Source organism: Camponotus vicinus, unplaced genomic scaffold (assembly GCF_025532165.1).
Source record: "Camponotus vicinus isolate PSW18456_S1 unplaced genomic scaffold, iyCamVici1.0 SCAF_10, whole genome shotgun sequence".
Lineage (NCBI taxonomy): Eukaryota > Metazoa > Arthropoda > Insecta > Hymenoptera > Formicidae > Camponotus > Camponotus vicinus.
In genome coordinates, this window is record NW_028141946.1 from 13,495,022 (window position 1) to 13,521,172 (window position 26,151).

The window sequence follows — 26,151 nt, forward strand, 5'->3', positions numbered from 1 at the left end:
ACATCAAAGTAAGATATTGTTCTTATATTTTCTAATTAATTATTTGAAAAATATATAAAATGAAAAATCAATAATATAAACTTTATTAAAAATTAATTTTAATGTATTTTTCAATAATGTGAAAATTTATGTGAATCTATCATGAATGGGACATAAAAATTGAAAGTAGAATAAATTATAACAGTAATTTTTTTAAGGAAAATCAATCGAAATTGAAAGATGTATTAAAATTACTAGAAAAATATATAAAAATTAATATACTTATACTAATATATATTTTTAATTTTAAATTCTTATGAAGATAACTTAAAATTTACTTCAAAACTTAAAAATAATTTTAGTTATAACAATTTATATGAAAAACGTTATACAATAACTTTAGTTATATTTACAACTAAAATTTCTTTTTTGTTTATTAGATTTTTATTCTAAATTTTTTCTCGGATGAAACAAATCCGTCTGTCTTAAAAATTTTTAATTTAAAATGTATCTTATTAACATCTAATTTTGATGTATTCTTTTATTTTAATTCTCTTGTAGTTTTCTTTTAAAGTAATTATTATTTTTATATAATTTATTTTAAAATTTATAACAAATTTAATACAAATTCAATTATTGGCCGATCTACAATTATTGGAAAATATATTAAATGTATTAATTTTTTTTAAATCTATAACAGAAATATATTTTATATACTCTTAAATGTATTTTTATACTCTTACGTATTTTTTAAAATCTATATCCTCTTATTTTCATATTTTTTTAATTTTTATATTTTCTTAATTTTTTATTTATGTTGTATTTTAATTTTTTCTTTATACATATATCCTAATATACTTTTAAGTTATGTTTGATTATATTAAATATTTTTATGTATAAGTTTAATGTATAAGTTTGAGGAAATTAACATATATAATTTTTATTTATATTATTAATATTATAACTATTTTTTATAATAACTATTATTTATAATAAGAGATAAAAATAAGTGTGTCTTTATTTTATTTATAATAAAATGATAAAAATAATAAAGGGAAACGACAGAAGCAAAAACGAAGAGATCGTAGAAGAGACATAGATGGAAGAAAAATTGCAAGCATTTTCGGAATACAGATACATTATGTGTTATTTTAAATTAAAAAAAGATATTACATTGGGCGTCCGAAGTCTCGAAATCCTATCTTTTCCGAATTATTCAAAATGCATTGCGTGAAAGGCGAACGAGGGAATAGAAGGGGACATGAACTTTGCAATATAAGACCGCCGCTAGCTCGCCTCCGTACTTACCGTATGATTTGTTCATCGTTGGTGAGACAAAGACAGAGCGATTGATTATCGGTTCTTATCTGATTCTGTCCATCTCATCTGAATAGTTCTGTGAAAATAACTGTGAAAGTAACTTTTAAGGTCAATTTTAAAATTGATAGAGGCACTTTCAGAAAAAACGTTTGATACAAAAGTTTCTTATTTTTTCACGTACTCGAAACGTAATTCAAATCTGTAATAAAATGTACCATGTTCCCCTAAAAAAATTCAACTTTCGATCCGGATGGCGTATTTCCGGTCGGAATCAAAAGTTGAAAATATCACCATTTGATAGAGCGTACCTGATTTACTTAAAAATTGTTCGCGATTTTTAATAAAAGCCATTTATTTTCATTTTAAAAGGGGTGTACGGGTGGTCTGGGATACCCTGTATATACATATATGTATATCATCTAGTCATTCTATCATTTAGTATCACTTGATAAAAATGAAAAGCAAAAAGAACAGTTATTTATATTGTAGTTCAGTATAATTAAAAAAAAGAAGGAAATAAATATATTGTTAAACAAATATATCAATATTTTCTGCATATCATATGAAACTACGAGATAAAATTAACTTTTTTTATACAGATTTATAATTTAATATTTTATTTGTATTTATCAGATTCAAAATTGTATTCAATTTTGTAATATGTATATTTATTTATATTTTTTTCATATTATGCATATTAAGCATAAATTATATATAAATATACTTTCTATGTTTATTACAGAATAAAAATTTATTATATATAATTAACACTTTAAATTCGTTTATATTCATTTACAATGCTGTAATGTTGTAAATTCGAAAAAGATTATTTAATAATTCGATCAATGTACAGGTAAATAAATAAATAGATTAATTCTATAATTAATTTTATAAGTAAACATTCCCTTATGGATATACTAAATGATCATGTATTTATTTACGCTTATATAAGGTGCGTAAAAAGTCCCGGATCAACGAAATATATCGAATAGAAATTTTAGAAAAAAATGTTTTATATAAAAGTTGGGTAAACCTGCATAAAAGGGGACTCTGCTCGTATGACTTTGACCTTGACATATGTTGTCAAGGTTATTCTCCTGAGTAATATTCCAAAGGTTTTAGCAGTCGGTCGTTGTTTATTAAAAAGTTATAGACAAAAAAAGTTTCATGAATTTCACATAATTTTCGGACACCATGTACAATAATAGACCTAGATTTTAATAAAAATAAGTGTTATAGATACAACATACATTTTACACCACCCCTGAGTCAGTGAACGAGGTCTATTATTGTACAGTTCCACATAGGTTTATAACTTTTCACGCGAAGCGAGGTCCATTCCACACCACCTTTGAGTCAGTGAAATGAGGTCTATTATTCTACGATTTCACATAGATTTGCAACTTTCCTCGTAAAACGAGGTCCACTCATGTTAGAACGAGTACGCTGGTAATCGTGAGTGAAGGAGATAACAGATGGGTGGACTTCGCTTTAGGAAAGTTGCAAACCTATAACAATATAATAATACACGTTTCTTGCACTGACTCAGGGATGGTATAGGGTGGATCTCACTTTGCGTGGAAAGTTGCAAACTTGTGTGGAATCGTACTTTTTAATAAACAACGATCGACGGCTAAAACCTTTGGAATGTTACTCAGGAGGATAACCTTGACAACATCAAGGTCAAAGTCATACGAGCAGGGTCCTTTTATGCAGGTTTACCAATATTTTTTTAAGTACTTTTCGAGTTATGAGGCTAGAAATAATTTCTTAATTTTACATAAACCAGAGCTGTCCACGTTTTGCACATTTCGGCCGATTTCCATGAGTCAACGCCTATCGCCCCCTACTTACGTAGGGATTGATAGGCTCTAGAGATCTTAACAACGAGCCAGCTAATAACCGTAACCAAGACGCGCGACACTTTACTTCAGGTACGGCACATCTATAACGCGATGCCGTTCCCTACGCCCCGTCTGCCAAATGTCAATATTTTATTATTAATGTAATAATCGGGAATTAAAACTTTGTTATACATTTTGAATTAATTATCTAAAAATATTTCAAAGAACTCGCGGATTTTTTTAAAGTATTAACATTTGGCAGACGGAGCGTAGGGAACGGCATCGCGTTATAGATGCGCCGTATCTAAAGTGTCGCGTGTCTTGATTACGATTGTTAGGTGGCTCGTTGTTAAGATCTCGAGACGTAAGGGGGGAGCGACAGGCGTTGACTCACGGAAATCGGCGGAAATGTACAAAACGTGGACAGCTCTGACATAAACTATAAAATATGTCCTAAAATATTCATTTTTCAATGATCTTATTTCAATACTTTTATGCACAAAATAATGAGAAGAATCAATTGGTGTATAGAAAACACAATTGAAAAAATATGTAGCTGTTTATTGCAAATTACATATTTTTTTTTTAAATAAAAATAACCATTTGTTTACATTATACCAATCGATTTCTCTCATTATTTTATGCATAAAAGTATTGTGATAACATAATCAAAAAATGAATAATTTTAGAGATATTTTATAGTTTATGTGTAAAATTAAGAAATATACAACTTTTACATGAAATATTTTTGGTAATTATTTACATTAATGAAACCTCGCCGATGAACTTGACGTTCACATATATTGTAGAGATGAGGTTAGATTGCTGATTAATTTTTCTCTTTGTTTCATTTGGCAGTCTCTTATAGTTTTTGAGATATTTAATAAAAAAAGCTTAATGATTAAAATGTAATTTTTTGATACCATATACGTTTAATATACAAACGATAAATCTTTACTTTAACGATAAGTTACAGCGGCCTTTTTCGCCGCGCGCTTATACTCGCACGGATTGGCTGATCTTCTTTAATTAATTTTTCGTTAATTACAGGGTGTCAGGGAAATTTTTGCCCATACGAAGTAAGGAGGTAGATTGGCTCAAATTAAGAACGAAGGACTTGTACTGTTTTGTGATATTCGCAATAATTAACGAAAAATTAAATAAAGAATATCGGCCAATCTGCGTGAGTAGAAGCGCGCGGCGACGAGAGTCGTCCCACTGTAATCTTATACTAGGCGCGAGGCGAAGCGATGGGCGGATCGCTCTCCGAGACATGATGGTGGCGTGCGATATATCGCAATACCGCGCCGAAAAATGACCCGTCCTTTTAGTGGCGAGAAAATGATGCGCTATCATTTCCACACAACCTTGCGGTAGATAGCATGGTGCGCTATTTTTATAGTGATTTCCCCCATAGGCCTATTCCACTCTCAATTTAAATATTTGTGAAAATTGTTCAAAATGCCGTTACTGTACGCTGAATGTATTATAAATGTAAAAAATTGATGATGACAGTACCTTCACAAAAATTGATTCGTGGTTGAAAATCCCTCGATAAAATGTGTTACACACATTGGTACGGACGTAATCTATTACACGTAAAGCGTGATGTACTGCGTATCGCGAAAAACCAAATTTGTGTGCCGCACGCTAGTTCCAGGATTTTCATAAAATGTTTCCAGAATCCTTTCTTCATCTCGTACACGAAGACGCACAGCTGGACCGGTTATCCCGATATTATGCACGATACCCAGTTTCACATAATTATTGCACAACTCGTAAAACTGTACGTTCACTTGGCTTTCGTGCACGCCCGGAAAATCATTCCACGTAAATTACAGCCGCGCCATAAATATTTTCTCCCGCTAGCCCGTATGCCACAATCATATCCGTATATTCCTGCAGAGTACACTTCATTTTCACTATTAATTTACTACGCGAACACAAGATTTTTACTAAAACCGTTTGAGCTCTCGCAGGCTGTTGCCAGAGTGCATACGCCAGCAGCACGCAACTACAGCTGAGCGGGCATGCGAGTGTAAGCGTACGTATGAGCTCGGCGCCTGCGCATTATGATTACACTCACATGTCCGCTCAGCTGTAATTGCATGCTGCTGGTGTATGCACTCTGGCAACAGCCTGCGAGAGCTGACAGTTTTAGTAAAAATCATGTGTTCGCGTAGTAAATTAACAGTGAAAATGAAGTGTACTCTGCAGGAATATACGGATATGATTGTGGCATACGGGCTAGCGGGAGAAAATACTTATCGCGCGGCCGCAATTTACGTGGAATGATTTCCCGGGCGTGCACGAAAACCAAGTGGACGTACAATTTTACGTGTTGTGCAATAATTATGTGAAACTGGGTGTCGTGCATAATATCGGGATAACCGGTCCAGCAGTGCGTCTTCGTGTACGAGATGAAGAAAGGATTCTGGAAGCATTTTATGAAAATCCTGGAACTAGCGTGCGGCACACGAATTTGGTTTTTCGCGATACGCAGTACATCACGCTTTACGTGTAATAGATTACGTCTGTATCATTACCAATGTGTGTAACACATTTTATCGAGGGATTTTCAACCACGAATCAATTTTTGTGAAGGTACTGTCATCATCAATTTTTTACATTTATGATACATCCAGCGTACAGTAACGGCATTTTGAACAATTTTCACAAATATTTAAATTGAGAGTGGAATAGGCCTATGGGGGAAATCACTATAAAAATAGCGCACCATGCTATTTACCGCAAGGTGGTGTGGAAATGATAGCGCATCATTTTCTCGCCACTAAAAGGACGGGTCATTTTTCGGCGAGGTATTGCGATATTTCGCACGCCACCATCATGTCTCGGAGAGCGATCCGCCCATCGCTTCGCCGCGTGCCTAGTATAAGATTACAGTGGGACGACTCTCCTCGCCGCGCGCTTCTACCACGCAGATTGACCGATATTCTTTATTTAATTTTTCGTTAATTATTGCGAATATCACAAAATAGTACAAGTCCTTCCTTCTTAATTTGAGCCAATCTACCTCCTTACTTCGTGTGGGCAAAAATTTCCCTGACACCCTGTATATGTATATATATGATTATATGTATTATATGTATATATATGATGATATATATATATATATATATATATATAGGGTGTCCCATTTTAAATAATACGCTCAAATATCTCCGAAACGGTGCGTTAAATAAAAAAATGTTTCAAACAAAAGTTGTATGGCTTGAAGTGGTCCATCAGATGGTGGCAATGATTTGATCTTGAAGAGCCATTTGAAGGTCACGTGAAGGTCACGGTCAATTTCTTAAATGGAACTCCCTATTTTTTATTGCATACTCTTATAGCTTATTTCGAGTGCTTTCCAAAACATTATAATAAAATATTTTTCTCTCAAGTACTTTTTGAGTTATAAGGCTTGAAATCATTTCTTAATTTTACAAAAACCGTAAAATATCTAGTAAAATATTCATTTTTTGATTATCTTACCTTAATACTTTTATGTACAAAATAATGAGAGGAATCGATTGGTGTAGAGAAAACTACAGTTATTTTTAAGAAAAAAAATGTAATTGTTAATTGGAAATTACATTTTTCTTTCGAAACAATTATGTGTTTCCTTTACACCAATTGATTCCTCTCATTATTTTGTACATAAAAATATTAAGGTAAGATAATCGAAAAATGAATATTTTACAAGATATTTTGCAGTTTATGTAAAATTAAGAAATTATTTCAAGCCTCATAACTCGGAAAGTACTTAATGAAAACTAACTTAATTATAGTGTTTTGGAAAGCTCTCGAGATGAGCTATAAGAATATGCAAAAGCATATAGGGTGTCCCGTTTAAAAAGTTGGAGGTGACCTTCACGTGACTTTCAGCCGACTCTTCAAGGTCAAACTAATGGCACCGTCTCATGTCCCCCTTGAAACCATATAATCGTTTTTTTCTACAATCAAAATTAAGAAAGTTATTCGGGGTGATCGATTAAAAAGGGACACCCTGTATATATATATATTAAGGTGTCCCTTATTTCTACAAAAAAATTGATTTTTTTCGGTCTCACCCTCTAAATAGTTTACAATTGGTATAAGAATCACACACAAAAAATTTCAGCCTTCTAGATTAATTACTTCCCGTGCCGACAAAGGCTTTAAGTCTGATAAAAGAAAACGTAATTAAAAAAAACATCAAAATTGAATTTTTTAATTTCTGTAGGCATAATGTTTTACAACCCCAAATAATTATTATATAATATATAATATATATATTTATAATATATAGAATAGGTATTTAATAGAATAATAAGGCAAAAGAATTTGAGCTCTATGCTTTAAAAAACAAAAATGCCAAAATAGCTAATAAATTTATGTAACAGGTAATAAGGTTATAAATTAATGATAAATAATTATCTAAATAGCAAAAAATATTTTTTAATAAACCAGAAACATAAATATAACTTTTAAAATTAGTAGGGTTCTTTTAAAGTATCATTGTTACAATTTGGATATAAACGTCTGTGTTCTTGTACACAACGCAGGAGAAATTCCTGTTGCTCTGCATCTCTTACAACACGTCCATTATAATCTTGATTTAACTTCACTGCCCTTTCAGCGATATCATTTACTACTTTTAAGGATTTTATAACTTCTTTTCCATTTAGATAACTAACATTTGTGTTCCATGTAATTGGATCTTGGTTCAAAAAATTTGTATTGATTCTGAATCGTGAAAACAATTTTAAACTATTATGTGAAATGAACACATCTATAGTTTTTTCTAAAAGATAAAATAAAATTATTAGCTAAACATAAATTATATTTTAAATAGTTAGATTAGTTAGTTATTGGTGAGAATTCAATGTGACAATAAAACCGAGAAACTGAAACATACCTGTAAAATTATGGTCAATATCTTTTGGCAGGATTATGAAACTTTGTTAGGATTAATAGTACCTTCATTTTGAAGCGATTTTTCCATAAGTTGTTTGGTTTCAATTGATATAGTATCATCAAAAAACGCTAAAGCTGCTGTTTCTTCGGATAAGTACCAAAGGTGACCGCATAATTTTTTTATTGCTGCCTTTGAAGTGTCTGGGTCGATTTTTTCATAGAATTTTAAGTTTCTTATAAAATTTAAATCTTGACATGGAGCTTTGTGTGGTAATGGGCAATGAAACCATGCTTGCACATAAAATCGGATGATGAAAATACAAATATCACGCAGCGAATTTCTTTCGGCAGAAGAAATTGTATACTCTTTACGAAATAAATAAATTTTTAAACAATAAATTGCTCGACTCATCCATCGAACTTGATGCATTGCACCGGGAGGATGAATTTTTAAATTGCTTTCTGAATCGCCATTAAGAAATATAATTACCAATTCAAGTAATTCATTATAATCATGTCTAAAATGTTTATTTTGCAATTTGCACTGAGTAAAATTGAGAATTTCTTCTTTTACATCTTTCAAAGCAGTATAACACTCACTGTCTTCTATGCTTGACACATAGTTAGTCTTATTAATCTTATTCCAGTTTTTCTGAAATTTCTTGAATAGTGGAATATCAGGGCTTGATGTTACCTGTGGAAGTTTACATTCGAAAACACTTCGGAGAATAAGTTCATAAATATGATGTCGACAAGGTAGATAAAGTAGATCTTTCTTAAATTTCTGTTCTATCAAAACCATTGCTCCATTTAATCGTCCTGTGTTAGAAGCTGTAGTGTCACAACATAAAGCTTCGAGAGTGTCTGAAAATTCTCAATCTTCCAAAGCATTACACACGGCCATCGCTATTTCTTCACCTGTGGATCTTTCTAATTTTGGCACACCAATTGTTGTTCCACATATTTTGATACTTACAACTATTGGCAAACGTTCAACAGGCGAGTCTAACATTTAACGATGATAAAAGCTTTCCACCTCAATGAACAACAACATAATTAGGTGGTATTTCTTGAAATCTAGATTTAATGATTTCAGCACGCTCAGCTCTTAAAATCTGTCTGCGACATTGATGGATTGAAGATCGATTTATTATTAAATCATCTGAATTATATATTCGTTAGGCTGAAAAATGTGTGAATGCTCTCTCCACAGGATATGCCGGATATGCGTCAATGCCGTTGCCACGGATGGATTCTCGCTCATTGATCAAATGGGCGTAAAGATGGACTTTCTCCAGAGAAAGATAGAGATGTATGAGGGAGGAGGTCGGACGTGTCCTTACGCTCATTTGATCAACGAGCGACAGAATCCATCCGTGGCAACGGCATTGACGCATATCCTGTGGAGAGAGCATTCACACATTTTTCAGCCTAACGAATAATTGCTAGAAAACAATATTCGCAGACTAGAAAAATATGTGAGGCGCAAGTGGCTGGATCGGGAAACCCTAAAACCTCCGCCACTGCATGCAGGACATACACTGAATCTTTCACACTTAATCGACATCTGTCTAAACTTCCAACGAGCTTAGGCGTAATAAAATTGATGCGACCTCTCTTTTTTTTAACTGCAGGTGGTGATAAAGATTCTGATTGTTCTGCATTGTTCAAATCTTGTTCGGAAACATTTGATTCTGACTGCTCTGCATTGTTCGAATCTTGTTCGGAAATATTTGATTCTGTATCAAACTTATCAGATACTAATGACATTGACGCTGTTGTTGACTGAAGTGCTATCTGTTTTTCGTACTGAATTTTTCTATTTCCTTGTTCTTACGTTCTTGTGATCTTTTTTCTATCATTGTTACTTCTTTATCAATCGATCCAAGACAGCCTATCCTTTCTCGCTGTCTTTGATTTATTTAAAATTGTTTATCTTCTTCAATTTTAATAATATTTAAAGCATCTAAATGTGCAATGTCAAATAAGTTATCCAAATTTTCCGTAAATTCTATTTCCTTTTGCCTATAAATTTCTCCATTTTTTTTGAATTTTTTTGTAAAGTACGCCATTTTTCATACAAGTTTATTAATTTAGACACGCAGTGTTGAAGAGCCTTTGATAGGAATTCTTGCATTTTCCCCAAAAATGACATATTCACGAACAGCTAAGTTTGCATTTTCACGTACATTTAATTTTACGCATCTTATATTATTAAATAATACTGAAAGCACTTGTCTATTTGATGGTAGTTTTGAATCAAGAATTTGAGTATTTATACTACCAACTAAAAATATGTTAGTATCACGTCGAAGTACTACAGCCATATTAATAAATTTAGTAAAAAATTTAACTTCGTTTATATGCACAACATCCGTCAAGGAACTAAACTTGTGCTTGACTGAATTAACACAAGTTTCAACATGTTAGAGCACGATCAACAAAAACACATCAAAAACAAAAAACTTGCGAAACAGTGCCTTCATCCAAATAAATTTTCATAACTATCACGACATCAAAGACAAATTAATCATAAAAAATTAACAATTCTTTTTGTTACATTTATGAAGTAAATACACTAATGTGGTGTGTTTATTGTGTATTGAATTAATTATTAAATTTCCATCATACAACAATGTAGAACGTCATACAATAATGTTGTTGTATTGATGCAGCAACAAATTCACTAAAAGTTACATTTCGATGTTCATATTATACTTGCCATTTGACATATTGTTTGGCGTAAATTGTGATTATTTTTTTTCACATTTTTTGTCATTCTAAATATGAGAAATATAAATTAAGTCTGATCAGTCATTAGAAATTCAACGTTGATAAATTTCGTGAATTAATAATGTTTACTTATAAAGTTTACGTACATCGGTCTATTTGGATACTTAAAAAAATTTAAGTTTTTACAAATAACTTTAATTAATATTTTTTATTTTTACATTTAATTGATGTCATAATTATAAGAAATTATAAGAATATAATATTAAATTATAAGAATACATTTAATAATAATATCTTTACTTAAACATATTCTAAAAATATCAATGGCTTGTCGACACGGGTTAACAATGATAAAAAAAATTTTTTTTAAATTAGAGCTTATTTTTATCCATATTGAAAAGTTTTTATGGGGTGAGAGCAAAAAAATTCCGAGATCGAAAAATAAGGAAAACCCTAACCCAGCAAACACAGCTAGGATAATTTTCGAGATAATTATGTAACCATTTGATGTACCAAATACATAACATAATTGTCGTCATAGTTCCATAGTTTTCTCGTATTGCACATAATAAAGATGTATTTGATGCATAATATAGATACATCTTTGTGATATACTAAAAATATGTAAATGTTACGTAGTAGACCGTCCTTCTTTGATACTTCCTTCGATATGATGTAAAAATCACATGACATTGTGAACATCACCGATACTTGTTTTTGTACCGTAAGATTTATGTATTTTTTCCGAAAAATTTGAGGTATTACTGATATGTGTCTACTATGTAACATTGATACGTAACAATCTCGTCACACAAGTACCAGATATTTATATATCCTAGAGACTTATAAAATTACTACGAGTAGGCCCGGTAAAAATTACAGAATATCAGTGATATCACTACCCAGTAAGATTAATCGTAAATTATATGTATTTGCTATATAGCAAGTACATATAATTTACGAATATATATAATTAAAAATTTGTAGGTTATGTGACACATATTATACTCGAGTGTGTCACATATAACCTATACACGTACTCAATATTGTATATGTATTTGTAAAATTTAAATATATGTATTTGGTACGTTTTGTAGGTTAGACTTCGCGTCGAGACACTACCGTCGTGTCTGCTCTTGATATATTGCATACTGTGTATTTGTAGGTTATGTGACGTCTTCGAAGAAAATCATTTTTCGCTGTGACAAACATATACGAACTTAGATTTTTTTATTTTTTTGTCTATCTAGTTTATAGTCCTGTCGAAACAATTATAATATATGCAGTGTGGACGAATCGTGTACGAGGTGTGTTCAAAAAATAAGGTGACTTTGTAATTTTCTCAAAAAATATTTATTTATTCATCAATATTTATTTTGTCCCCTTCAAAGTAATCCCCCTCAGATATAATACATTTGTGCCAGCGCTTTTTCCAGTCTTCAAAGCACTTCTGAAATGCACTTTTTGGTATGTCCTTGAGTTCTTTCAGCGATGCGGTCTTTATTTCCTCAATCGTGGCAAACCTCCGTCCTTTCATGGGTCGTTTGAGTTTTGGGAACAGAAAGAAGTCGCAGGGGGCCAAGTCCGGTGAATATGGTGGTTGAGGCATGATTATGGTGTTGGTTTTGGCCAAAAAAACTACTAACAAGCAACGATGTATGAGCAGGTGCATTATCGTGATGCAAAAGCCACGAATTGTCTTTCCACAAATTAGGGCGTTTTTTTCGTATTGCATCACGCAAACGGCGCATAACTTCAAGGTAATATGCCAACATCTTCAGCAACTTCTCTGATAGTGATTCGACGATTATTCAGAACCATTTCCTTTACTTCTTTAACATTTGCATCTGTTGTTGACGTGCTGGGGCGTCCAGGGCGAGCTTCATCTTCAACATTTTCTCGGCCTTCTTGGAAGAGTTTGTACCACTTATAAACATTTTTTTTACTTAGAGTACACTCACCATATGCCACTGTCAACATTTCAAGCGTTTCGGAGCACTTAATTCCATTTGATCCATTTTTTCGACAGCAACAGATCGCCGAACACGCAAAACAGTTCTAACCTTTATGTCTCTCACATACAAACAAAAAATGCTATATAGCTGAAACTGTGAACATATGTTCGGGACGAGTGTACCAACATAAGAAAAAAAAAATTAAAAATCGAACGTACCTAACCCGCGAAATTTGAAAAGTCACCTTATTTTTTGAACACACCTCGTATATCGTTATTTATGATAATAATTATACTTTCCAAGATTTAGAAGCTAGGGCGATCGCGACTCTTGATGTGGATCTTCCATTTTATTTCAGATACGTTGACGATATTGTGTTGGCGGCTCCCCCCTCGATACTTAATACTATTATGAACACGTTCAATTCGTTCCACACTAGGCTGCAGTTTACTATGGAGGAGAGTGTCGACAACCGTTTGAATTTTCTTGACATCACAATCATTTTAGAAAATGGATTTATCGAATTTAATTGGTTTCATAAACCGACTTTTTCCGGAAGATACCTCCACTTTGAGTCGCGACACCCCCTTTGCCAGAAGAAGGGTACGATAATCGGCTTGACGGATAAGGTTTTCTGGCTTTCTCATCCAAGATTCCATAAAGAAAATTTTGAATTTGTCATTCTTTTGAACAATGGATATCCGCTCTCTTTTATCTTTCACACTATTGCTGACCGGCTTAATATTCTGTTTCACAGATTCAGTGACAAATGCAATAACATTCTGACGGACTGTGAGATCGGGACAGATGATGTTAGTGGGGGAAGCAGGGTTACATATTTTAATGTCCCATATGTGAGGAACATATCGGAACGTTTTCGACATTGCGTCGGGAATCTTAATGTTAGGCTCTCTTACACGGGAATCAATAACTTACGCCGATTTATTAAGGTCGGTAAGGATGGTTTGCAGAGAGATTCGCGCAGTAATATAGTGTATAAAATTAACTGCATGGACTGCGACGCTTCTTACGTGGGACAAACTGGACGCTTGTTGAAAACGAGAATCAAAGAACATAGAAGGAATCTTACGTCCGTCATCGCGGAACATAGAGCGCTTGATCACACTTTTGATTTTGATAAGGTTGACATTTTGGATGAGGAAATGTTTTTAGGTAAAAGACTAATATCTGAAATGATTCATATCAAGCGCCAAAGGAATTCGTTGAACCTCCAAAGCGATACTTTAAAGTTGAACACATCGTGTCTGTCGATTATTGAAAACATATCTAAGATTTAATGAGCTGATGTTTGCCCTCCATGTACATGGATTGTTTTTGTTCGACCACAGTTTGATAGCGCTTTCCGTTGTTGTTTGAATTTTCGACTTAGTTGATTGTTTGCGTGCTGGATGTTCGTTTCGTCTCTGTCGGTCTTCTCGTTGTCCGAGTGAGTAGCCCTTGACTGTTGTCAATCAATTTTTATTGCAAATATATGACTCTGTTATGTTTACTTTGTCAGTGCATCGCTCCTCGCGCTTTTTACCGTTGAGAGTGCTGCTTGCATCGGTCTTTTTCGGGTGGATCGACTTGGATGGGATAGCGTTCACTCCTATAGACTATTGTATGTATGTGATTATGCTTTTTTTTCTCTTTTATATTGACACCGCATCCTTTTTACTGTCTTAATTGGCATTTTTTGATTGTATTAGAATCACTGAAGATGGCTCGAAATGAGGCCGAAACGTATGAAATAAAGAAGAAAGATCGTTTCAATTGACTGTCTGGAGGAAAAATTTTTTTTCACGCCCTACAACCGCGTTGGCTCCTTATTGCCTCTTATTATTCATTTTAATTTGTTAATTTTGGGGAGCGTTTAACTTTGTGTAATTTTATGTTAATAATTATACTGTACGCATTAATACGGATATATAAAGATAAAATGATAAATATCTCGTCGATATTACACCGACTTTTACAAACTGATACGTCTATCGTTTCTTATCGGCATTTTCCGTCATATAACTTATCATCTTTTGTACGGCAGCTAATCGGTTCGTTGTCTATCATATATTAACGAGTAGCTATTTTGTAACGTGAGTTTTTGATAGAGTATCGTTAATAAACGAAAATATGGTTAGTAAATAATTCACTAACCATATTGAAAACGATAGAAACTGATTTGCAGTTGATAAGACATTTCCGATAGAATTCCAAGTATTTTGTAACGTGAGTTTTTGATAGAGTATCGTTAATAAACGATTCACTAACCATATTGAAAACTTTTTTTCATATTGAAAAATTTTTTCATATTGAAAAATTTTTTTTATCGTTTTTTATCGTTGATGGTTATCAGGATATAGTGTATATATGGTGTAGATGAATCGTTTACGGGATGAGTGCATCAAAAGATGTCAATTGTGTGACAAAAAGACATCGGAAGCGACTACTCAAAGCGGAAATCGATCGAATAAAAAATGATTTGGCATCTACGACATATGTCGAGCACAATATTCGAGAATTATTGACTAGAACGCTAGAAATTTGGCAACTTAAAGAGTATTGCCGCTGTTAAAGGTATATATGTGCTGCTATTTTTTAGTAATTGGAACGAATGAACTTACTTGAGATATGAGAGCTTCATTCTTTTTTCTTCATCAGATGCTGTAAGGAAAACTTTCGCATGCACGGATAAATATTTTGAAGAAGAAACAAAAGAGTGGTTCCGACAAGCAACCCAAAAATACGCCAGAATGAAAAAAAATGCAGAACAAACGGTTGGCGATACAACGTAAAAGATACCAGAAACCAATTTTTTAAATTTTATTTTATGTTAATTTTTTTATTTACTTCTATTTTAAAGAACAAACAAAAGAGTGGTTCTGGCAAGCAACCCAAAAATATGCCACATTGAAAAACAATTCTGAACAAACGGTTAGTGATACAACGTAAAAAGATGCCAGTCTAATTTTTTTTATATTTGAGATTTTAATTTTATAACGTTATTCATTTAATAACTTTGTTATTTCATTTTTAATTACTTATTTTAATTTACTTATAATTACTTATATTTTAAAGACAAAACAAAAGAGTGGTTCTGGCAAGCAACCCAAAAATATGCCACATTGATAAAAAATTCAGAACAAACGGTTGACGATAAAACGTAAAAAAAGATATCAAAGTGCAATTTTTTTAAATGTGATTTTAATATTACTTGATTTTTAATTACTAATTTTAAGTTACTTTTAATAACTTATATTTTGAAGCAGAAAAAAAATCAGAACAAATGGTCGGCAATACAATGTAAAAATAAATTACAAAGTAAAATCTTTATTAATTTGATTTAAATATAAGTTTATTTTACTTTAATTACTTAATAACATTCATTTCATAACTTTATTGACCTTCATTTTCTAATCTATTATAATTTCATGTAATGCAGGTATAATAAAAAAGCATAATGGAAATAACATTCTACAATATTTATTCGACCCTATATCATAATTATGACGTAGTTATGAAGTAAGTAGTGACTTTATTATTACGTAACGAATTTGTCAACAATAGATTTTATTTCATACGAGTTACATAATAAAGCTGAGAAAATGACTAGATTTTGACTAGTATTTTTTTCGTAACCATGATATGTTAAGAGGATGACATATTTGAGAGCATATACTGCTTCATTCACAGAGTTTGTGACGAATATGTTATGTCTCATGTAACGTCGGTTACGAGAAATTTTCGTGATAAATACGAAGTTGTGTTTGCTGTATATATATATATGCCCTGTATATATATATATATATATATATATATATATATATACAGGGTGTCCCGAAACTAACGCTTGATATTTTAAAGGCAGATTCTCTGGCCACTTTAAAAACGATTTTTCCTCAGCGAAAATGTTGAGGGAGATCATTATTTTTTGCATATTCCCAATTTTTGTCATCATGTATCTTTCTAACTAATTGTAAGCCTTAAATTAAAATTCTATTAAAATAAACTCTACCTAAAATTAACTAAAGAATGTATCTTTATTAATATTTTATTCCCATAAGCATTAGTTTGCGAAAAACTCTCTATTTTCAATCGTTTATAACTCGAAAACTATTAGTGCCGCGACACTTTCGCTGAGGAAAAATCGTTTTTAAATTGGCCAGAGAATCTGCCTTTAAAATATCAAGCGTTAGTTTCGGGACACCCTGTATATATATACAGGGTGTCCTAGACCACCCGTACACCCCTTTTTTTTCAAAAACTAAGCATTTTAGAGAAAAACGTTTTGGACAAAAATTGTATGGTTTTGAGAGGAACATAAGATGGTGTCATTGGTTTGACCTTGGATGGCATCGTTAAGGTGAGGTCAAGGACACCTTTAATTTCTTAAATGGAACCACCTATTTTTTATTGCACATTCTTATAGCTTATGTCGAGAGCTTTCCAAAACACTATAATAAAGTATTTTTTCATCAAGTACTTTTCGAGTTATAAGGCTTGAAATAATTTCTTAATTTTACATAAACCATAAAATATCTAGTAAAATATTCATTTTTCGATTATCTTACCTTAATACTTTTATGTACAAAATAATGAGAGGAATCGATTGGTGTAAAGAAAACACATAATTGTTTCGAAAAAAATAAATGTAATTGTTAATTGCAAATTACATTTTTTTTTTCGAAACAATTTTGTGTTTTCTTTACACCAATTGATTCCTCTCATTATTTTGTACATAAAAGTATTAAGGTAAGATAATCGAAAAATGAATATTTTACTAGATATTTTATGGTTTATGTAAAATTAAGAAATTATTCAAGCCTTATAACTCGAAAAGTATTTGATGAAAAAATACTTTATTATAGTGTTTTGAAAAACTCTCGACATAAGCTATATGAATATGCAATAAAAAATAGGTGGTTCCATTTAAGAAATTAAAGGTGTCCTTGACCTCACCTTAAAGATGCCATCCAAGGTCAAACCAATGACACCATCTTATGTTCCCCTCAAAACCATACAATTTTTGTCGAAAACGTTTTTCTCTAAAATGCTTAGTTTTTGAAAGAAAAGGGGTGTACGGGTGGTCTAGGACACCCTGTATATACAGGGTGACCCATTTTAACTTAGGCAGCCAAATAACTCGAAAAATAAGCAAGATAGAGAAAAATGTTTTAGACAAAAGTTGTATGGTTTCGAGGGGGCCATAAGATGGTATCATTGGTTTGACCTTGAAGAGTCATTTGAAGGTCACGTGAAGGTCACTTCAATTTTTTTAAATGGAACATCCTATATATTTTTGTACATTCTTGTAGCTCATCTCGAGAGCTTTCCAAAACACTATAATTAAGTACCTTTCCGTTAAGTACTTTTTGAGTTATGATGCTTGAAATAATTTCTTAATTTTACATAAACCGTAAAATATCTTGTAAAATATTCATTTTTCGATTATCTTACCTTAATACTTTTATGTACAAAATAATGAGAGGAATCAATTGGTGTAAAGAAAACACATAGTTGTTTCGAAGAAAAAATATGTAATTTGCAATTAACAATTCCATATTTTTTCTTAAAAACAACTATGTGTTTTCTTTACACCAATTGATTCCTCTCATTATTTTGTACATAAAAGTATTAAGGTAAGATAATCGAAAAATGAATATTTTACAAGATATTTTACGGTTTATGTAAAATTAAGAAATTATTTCAAGCATCATAACTCAAAAAGTACTTAACGGAAAGGTACTTAATTATAGTGTTTTGGAAAGCTCTCGAAATAAGCTACAAGAATGTACAAAAATATATAGGGTATTCCATTTAAAAAAATTGAAGTGACCTTCACGTGACCTTCAAATGACTCTTCAAGGTCAAACCAATGATACCATCTTATGGCCCCCTCGAAACCATACAACTTTTGTCTAAAACATTTTTTTCTATCTTGCTTATTTTTCGAGTTATTTGGCTGCCTAAGTTAAAATGGGTCACCCTGTATATATATATATATATATCATAAATATTTGGATGTTGTATAGATATCCAATAGATATTGGTTTACATATCCTATGAATTATGAAGTCTCATTTTGCGGACATTTGAATATCTATAGCATCCCTATATAATGGTTGTTTCTTATATATTTATAGATATCTTATATGTCCATGAAAAATATCCATTGGATATTAAATACCAATTATTTTCTGTGTGAATTATGACCCTGAGTGACCTTCAAAAGATTTTAGCTGTCTATTTTTGTATCATTGTATGATTTCATATGAGTTTGCAATTTTCCACGTAAAGTGAGGTTCATCCCACATCACCCGTGGAATCAATGTAACAAGGTCTATTTTTGTAACATTCTGCATGGATTTTCTACATGAAGATCCACCCCACATCACTCCTGAATCAGTACGAAACGAGATCTATTATTATACGGTTCCACATGAGTTTGCATGCATATTTAAAAATTAGATGTACAGTAAGCGACAACGATTCCTTCCTAGGCGGGGCAAGGGGAGCGTAGAACTGGCCAATCAGCCGGCAGCACAGCAGTGGCTCCCCTTGCCCTGCCTAGGAAAGAATCGTTGTCACTTATTGTACTAAAAATTAGATGTTCCTAAAGATGTACAATCTTTTTTACAATTAGGTGGGAATTTTAGTCTTCCAATATATAATAACGACAAATTAACCACGAAATTTCTTAAAAGTTTAGAAAATAACATAAAAATGCTTCCTACTATGAATCAATTAGCTATCAGAAATCGGTCATTGAACATAATTAATAATCTACCTATTTATTCTGTAAATAAGGATGAATCTATCGAGGCTCTCAATCGACCATCAAAAGTTACGAAGAGATTTCTTAAAAATAACCAAAATCTTATTTTTACTCTCGTACAGACAAGGGCAACATTAGCTTTAAATAAGGATAAATACGCAGAAATAAAAAATCTACTTAGTGATTCAGGTACTTATATTATTGCGAATAGAAACCCTGTTAAAAAATAACAAATAATTTGCACGATAATTTAAAGAGATGGAGGAATTCGAATTTTATCTCAGTCGAAACGTATAGATCACTTTACTGCAGTGATGGTATTTTACCTAGAGCTTATGGGTTACCCAAAATACACAAACCTAATTATCTATTTAGAATATATCCTCTGTAAATAGTCCACTATACCACATAGCTTCATACTTACTTAAAATCGTGGTTAAAAGTTTTCCTATTGCTCACAGTCATGTCTCCAATAGTTACTAGGTAGTTAATAAATTGTCTAATGTATACCTCGAGGAAAATTTCCAATTAGTTTCATTAGACGTTATTTCCCTATTTATCAATGTGACCGATCAATTTGATTATTGATAGTGTTTCTTCTAAATGGACTCACATCTTTGCAAATTGTGACATACCACGTAATGAATTCCTTTTAAAACTAATATTAAATTCATCTTTGTTCAACGACACCGTTTATAAACAATCCTTTGGAACAACCCTTATAGGCTCCCCCTGTCTCTTATTGTAGATATAGTTTTACAAGATCTGAAAAATAAAGCGCTCTATTCCTTAAAATTTATTCCTCCTTTCTACCTACGATACATGGATGATGTCATTCTAGCAATCCCTCCTTCATTTTTCAATCATACATTAGATACGTTTAATTCTTTCCATCCCCGATTACAATTCACAATGGAAATAAGTGAGGGAAACAGAATCAATTTTTTAGATATAACCTTAATATCTGATAACAACTTTATTATTTTTGACTGGTACCACAAAGATACATTTTCTGGTAAATTCTACATTTTCTATCTCAATCCTTTCTCCTAAAAAAGAGGAATAGATTGGATTAACAGAAATAAAATTTTTCTCTTATCTCATCCTATTTTCCATGCAAAAAATATTGTCTTTGCTATAAATATTTTACTGAAAAATAGTTATCCTTTAGATTTCATTTTCCATACATGGCATAATCGCCTTAAAACACTCTTTTTTAAATCAGAACACAGCACTGACACATCCTAAACTACAATACAGAACTAAAATACAGATATTTCAAAATTCCGTATGTTCCTTCAACTTCTGAGCGTTTTAAACAAATTGTTAAATATCTGAATGTCCGACTCTCTTATTTCAGTATTAATAAAATGAAAGGTTTTATCAAAACCCACAAAGATCCTCCACCTACAGCTAATTTTAAAAATGTCATATATAAATTAAACTGCAATAGTTGTGACGCTTCTTATATCTGATAAACAGGCAGACAACTACATACCAAATTAACGAACACCGGTCTCATAAGACGAAAGATGAGTAATTTGTCTGTAATCACCATAGATTGAACTTTAATCATGAATTTAATTGAGATGATGTACAGATTCTAGATCAAGAATTTTTTTTGAGCAAAAGGTTAATGTCAGAAATGTTCTTTATTAAAAGACAAAGAAATGGTTTGAATTTGCAGACGGATACGGAACGGTTACCCGAAATTTATTTAGATATTATAAACAAGTTACCGAAAATTTAATATTGTCATTCCGTTTACATCACAAACCGATAATTGTTGATGCTCACGAAGGTATATGTTTGTATTCTCGCTTTGACGCTCTCATAACTCGTTTATATTTCGAGGAGACAGGTCAATCTCGATCTTTGAGATGTTGGTCGGTCTCTTGTCGCCTTTAACGGCTCACAGATATTTTCGATGCCTGGAAGTGAGTTTTTAAGAAATGATTACTTTTTAATTTATTCAGTTTTAATTTTTTACTTATTTTATTTAATTTATTTAAGGTAAATATTTCGATGAAGGGAGCCCGCCTCGATTACCTTGACCTTGACATATGTTGTCAAGGTCATCCTCCTGAGTGACATTCAAAAAGTTTTAGCCGTCACTCCTTGTTTATTAAAAAGTTATAAACAAAAGAAGTTTTATAAACAGAACATATTTTTCGGATATCATGTACATATATTATGGATTTATAACTTTCTATGCAAAGCGAGGTATACCCCATACCATGGACATGGGTTGGGTTAGGTTATATCTTCTGAAAGTGGAGTCCCCCGCAGGGGGGCGGAACACACTGTGTCCACGCATGTACTTTTCAAAATGAAGCGAAGTTCACTTAATCTTGACCTTTATTAAGAGTGAATTTTGCTTCATCTTAGGATAATATATGTACATGGTATCCGAAAAATATGTTGCTGTCACCCTTATTGTTTTAAAAATTAGATATAATTCGTGAAAGTTTTTTTCATTATAACTTTTTAATAAACAACAAATGATGGCTAGAATCTTTTGTCGTTCATTCAAGGTCGTGACCTTAACATATGTCCTTAGAAGTTAAATTTAATATTAAGATCAACTGAAAATCGTTTCGAATAGGCTGAAGGTAATATTCACTTTTACGAAAAAATGCTTGAAAAGTATCTTAATTTTTGAATCGCCAAAATATCCTTCTCATATCCTATTTTTTTATCTAAAAGGTACCTATTTATAAAATTGGACTCGATCGGAGCATGATGGTTTTCGGAAATTTCGTACTATTTTTTTATCTTTCAATATTAATTGTTGATATCTAAATTAAATGTATTTTATTATGTATTTATTTGCTATTATTGCGTTTTCAGTTGGACCATCACCAGCGAGTAAATTGTCACCATCGTCGCCACCAGTTCATACTAGCGGACATCAAACGACGAGCAACAATGTTCTTCAATGGCCAAGTCCTCACACTGTACACGACATTCTGGCTAACAGCTGTAACATACAGAATTCTTCAGCATCTCCTTCACCAACTTCGTCATTATGCTCTACAATCAACAACAATCATCACAACCGTCATAACGATAATTCCACTAACAATAATAGCAATAACAGCAATAATGATAATAATAATGATCGTAGAACGTCAAGTTATCTTCACTCACATCATTCTCACCTGGCACATCATCATCATCAACAGTATTATACTTCTGCATTGTATCATCATCACCATCACTCGGATTCTATGGCGGCAGCTACTATATCATCCACTCTGTCTGTACAATCTATCATGTTGCAATCTTCAGGCACAAATCAGCCAGCCAGCCCTTGCAACTAGAAGAAAGAATAACATTGTTTCATAAACATGAAATTATAAACAATAATTAACGAAAAAGTCAACGATAAATTTTTTGGTCACGTAAATGTTTTTAATATATTTTTACGCATAGTATAACATTATAGTAGATCTGATAATGCAATGACGATGTTCTTATTATTACAATTCTTTTGTGTTAAAATAAAGTTTGAATAAAAATAATATCCATTATTATTATTATTTTATCATTTGCGGATAATCATTGTAATTGCAAACAAGATGATATAGTACATGTTTTTATAAATTGTTAGAACAAACAGAGTTTCAACTTGTTCACAGAATATGCCAGTTACTATTTGAATGTAAAATTGTATAGAGTTAAGTTTTATCAGAGTAGTCTATTTATATATTTATACTTCTCATGTGAAGAAACTACTCTCAAATGTGATAAAATACAGAGAAAAATTATAAACAATTAAATATTTTTAAACATTTTATAATAAAAATATAATTAATATAGAAATTTAAAAATATAATTATATTTAAAATAGAATTTACATACTATTATTTAAAATAAATTATCATCAAATGTAATGCAAATTGATATATATTGACTATTTATGCAATTAATATATATGACTGATATATATGATATATATGACAACAGTTGCATTCCTAAAAACAGTAATGTCTCTTTGACTCCTTGCTATATAAGAATCATAAAATAAATACTTCATAGAAGTTTTTTTACTTAAACTATGAATTTAAAATAAAAATAAAATTTTCAATTTTTTATTTTAAAACGATTTTGAGAGAGAAAGAGAGAAGTTTTTCTCTGTAATACAAGAATTTAAAAGTATTTTAATTTAATTAGTTTCTTAATAACTTATTACAACATTAAATCTGTTTATATACAAATGTGTAATAGAGATTAGAAAAAAATGAAGAGAAAGAAGGAGAAAAGAAAAAGGAAAAATCCTTTTCGTATAAATATTATTGGTTATATAATTTAAGAAAGTTGCTCTTATACTTTCTATTCTGTAGACCGTAATACTAAAGAGATAATTGATAATACATAACATATTTTAAAAAGATTATACAATAAATCAACAATATATCTAATTTTCTTTCTTGTATAATAGAATGTGGCAGTTAATCACACGCCACATACATTAGCAAACGCCTACCGACAGGCCACGCGCCACACGCACTACCCGAGATTGTCGCAATGCACAAGGGGATTCCCCCACAAGCTTCACGCCTCGCCACCAGGTGGCAAGGCGGATGAACAACTTCTCGTGAGTGGGAAACAGCAGGAGCAATATATAAGACCGCACGCAACACCAAGCCATCGAGTCAGGGCTCAGCAGTCAGCAACCCTTGCTACTCTCAAATGTGATAAAATACAGAGAAAAATTATAACCAATTAAATATTTTTAAATATTTTATAACAAAAATATAATTAATATAGAAAGTGTTCGCTCCAAAGACGAAAGCCGAAACTCCTAACCTTTTAATGGAGGAGCCCACGACCAGTGCAGAGCTGCCAAGTCCGAGACGCAAGCAACGGGCAACACGTAGTGGAGGGGGTAATGGGCATGTACGCGTAAGCGTACGTGTGAGCTCGGCGCTTCGGCTAGCTTCGGATAGTAGAAGAGGACAGAATACAGTTTTCTGTCTCCTTCCTACCAAGCTGGCAACGTTTAACGCTATCGTACGTATTGAGATATCGAGACGCGAGCAGCGTCACCTGTTTCCGGCTTGGTAGGAAGGAGACAGAAAACTGTATTCTGTCTTCGTCCTATCAAGCAGACAACGAAAGCGACGGGCGACGCGCGACGCTGCTCGCTCCTCGATATCTCGATATGCGCTCGATCGTTTTTCTCTTACAGCTTTCCTTTATGTTATAAATTTTTTACAATTAGTAAATATACATATATATACATATGTATATATAAATATATATATACATATACATATGTATATATAAATGTATATATGAAACATAAAAATATATTATAAAGCTATAATATTTAATATAAATATTTTTAATATAAATATTTGACATATATATTTTACATATATATTTTACATATATATACGTATATATTTAAAATAATAAAATAATAAAAATGAGTGGCGATTTTCTACACCACCCACGAGGTATCACCAATGGCGCGTTAGGTTTACGTGGACCTTCGCCTGGAGCCCTATTATACCACATTGTATTGTATTATATTATATTATTTCGTCATTTACAAGTATGTCCGTTATACAGACAAAATATTTTTGATACACTTTTTAGAAGTGTGATGTCTGTTACACAGACAAGATATGTTTTATACTTTTGCTTTTTAGAAGTGTGTGTGTGTGTGTTGTGTCTGTTACACAGACAAGATATTTTCTATACTTTTGCTTTTTAGAAGTGTGTGTGTGTGTGTGTTGTGTCTGTTACACAGACAAGATATTTTCTATACTTTTTAGAAGTGTAGTGTCTGTTACACAGACAGAATTTATTATTTGTGAGACGAAGAACCAGCTATGTCAGTGGTATCTGCAGCATGTAGTCTTAAAGTACTTTTATCTTTCTTAAGAGCAGGAGCATATAATTTGTCCGTTGACATTAGAGACAAATGTTTTTCATCAATTTTCATTTTCATAGCTGTTTCTCCTCTCGTTTTTAATGCAGATTTAAAAACACAAATTGCATTAACAGTAGCCGACGAAAAACTGTTACGTTTTTTCGTTTTTAAATTATTTAAAAGAGAAAACATTCTCTCCGGATCGGCATTTGAATTTGGAAGCGATCTTATAGTATTTATAACATTTGTTAAATTGGGATATTTAACAAGATTATTACAACGACTTTGTAAAATTTCTTTCCACATGCTGTCGAAATTTAATTTAGAAAAGCTTTGTTTTTCTTCCATTGTAAAATCTAATGGTAAGGCAATCCATTCTTTCTTTAAACCATCTTCATCAAAACCGCCGATAGTTTTAGCTATAAAAGAAACATCATTGAATGATGTTTCTCTATTATTATCAAATAAACTTATATATGATTGAAAAACTTGTAACTTTGATAAAAATATATTATTTATAGGTAATCTTTTACGTATTTCTTCTGCAGCAGTCACATAAAATATTAAACAATTCTCTCGAATAATTCTAACTATGTTTATGTGACCTTTGAGCGTTCCTTGAGATATTCCTCACATTCTGATCCTAAAATAATTTCATTTATAGCTTTTTGATTTTCTTTTAGTGAGAATATTATATTTGTAGAAAATGGTTTTAAATATTCTTCTTTTAAAAAATTCCGACAGATTTGGAAAAGAAAGTTTATA

The 26,151-nt window shown here is 31.7% G+C and overlaps 2 protein-coding genes across 8 annotated transcripts in view; one reads left to right on the forward strand and one right to left on the reverse strand.

Moving 5' to 3' along the window:
- The window catches only part of LOC145960497 (uncharacterized), a 260,066-nt gene extending 236,975 nt beyond the window's left edge, over positions 1-23,091 (forward strand). For 3 of the 7 annotated variants that reach the window (XM_083080007.1, XM_083080008.1, XM_083080009.1), the window contains exon 4: positions 22,353-23,084. In XM_083080007.1, coding sequence (XP_082936133.1) covers positions 22,353-22,825 — 473 coding nt within the window. In that variant the 3' untranslated portion in view covers positions 22,826-23,084. Of the gene's footprint in view, positions 1-22,352 lie in introns of all 7 variants that reach the window. The other 4 variants (XM_083080011.1, XM_083080005.1, XM_083080006.1 and 1 more) reach the window with 4 other exon arrangements.
- LOC145960806 (uncharacterized) lies at positions 7,619-12,384 on the reverse strand. The gene is made up of 4 exons (XM_083080512.1): positions 12,237-12,384; positions 9,530-9,802; positions 8,106-8,906; positions 7,619-7,845 (listed from the first exon to the last, which is right to left on the reverse strand). The coding sequence occupies exons 1-4, from the start codon at positions 12,382-12,384 to the stop codon at positions 7,619-7,621; spliced, it is 1,449 nt and encodes a 482-aa protein (XP_082936638.1).
- Positions 23,092-26,151: the final 3,060 nt, after the last annotated feature.

What these genes read in the sequence shown, in the direction of transcription:
- LOC145960806 (XM_083080512.1), bottom strand. Translation starts at nt 12,384, where the DNA reads ATGCCTCAACCACCATATTCACCGGACTTGGCCCCCTGCGACTTCTTT. An exon ending in ACTCAAGGACATACCAAAAA is followed by an intron (nt 9,803 to 12,236) that starts GTGCATTTCAGA and finishes CAATGTCATTAG; the next exon opens with TATCTGATAAGTTTGATACA. An exon ending in AAAATCGCTTCAAAATGAAG is followed by an intron (nt 7,846 to 8,105) that starts GTACTATTAATC and finishes TTTTGAACCAAG; the next exon opens with ATCCAATTACATGGAACACA.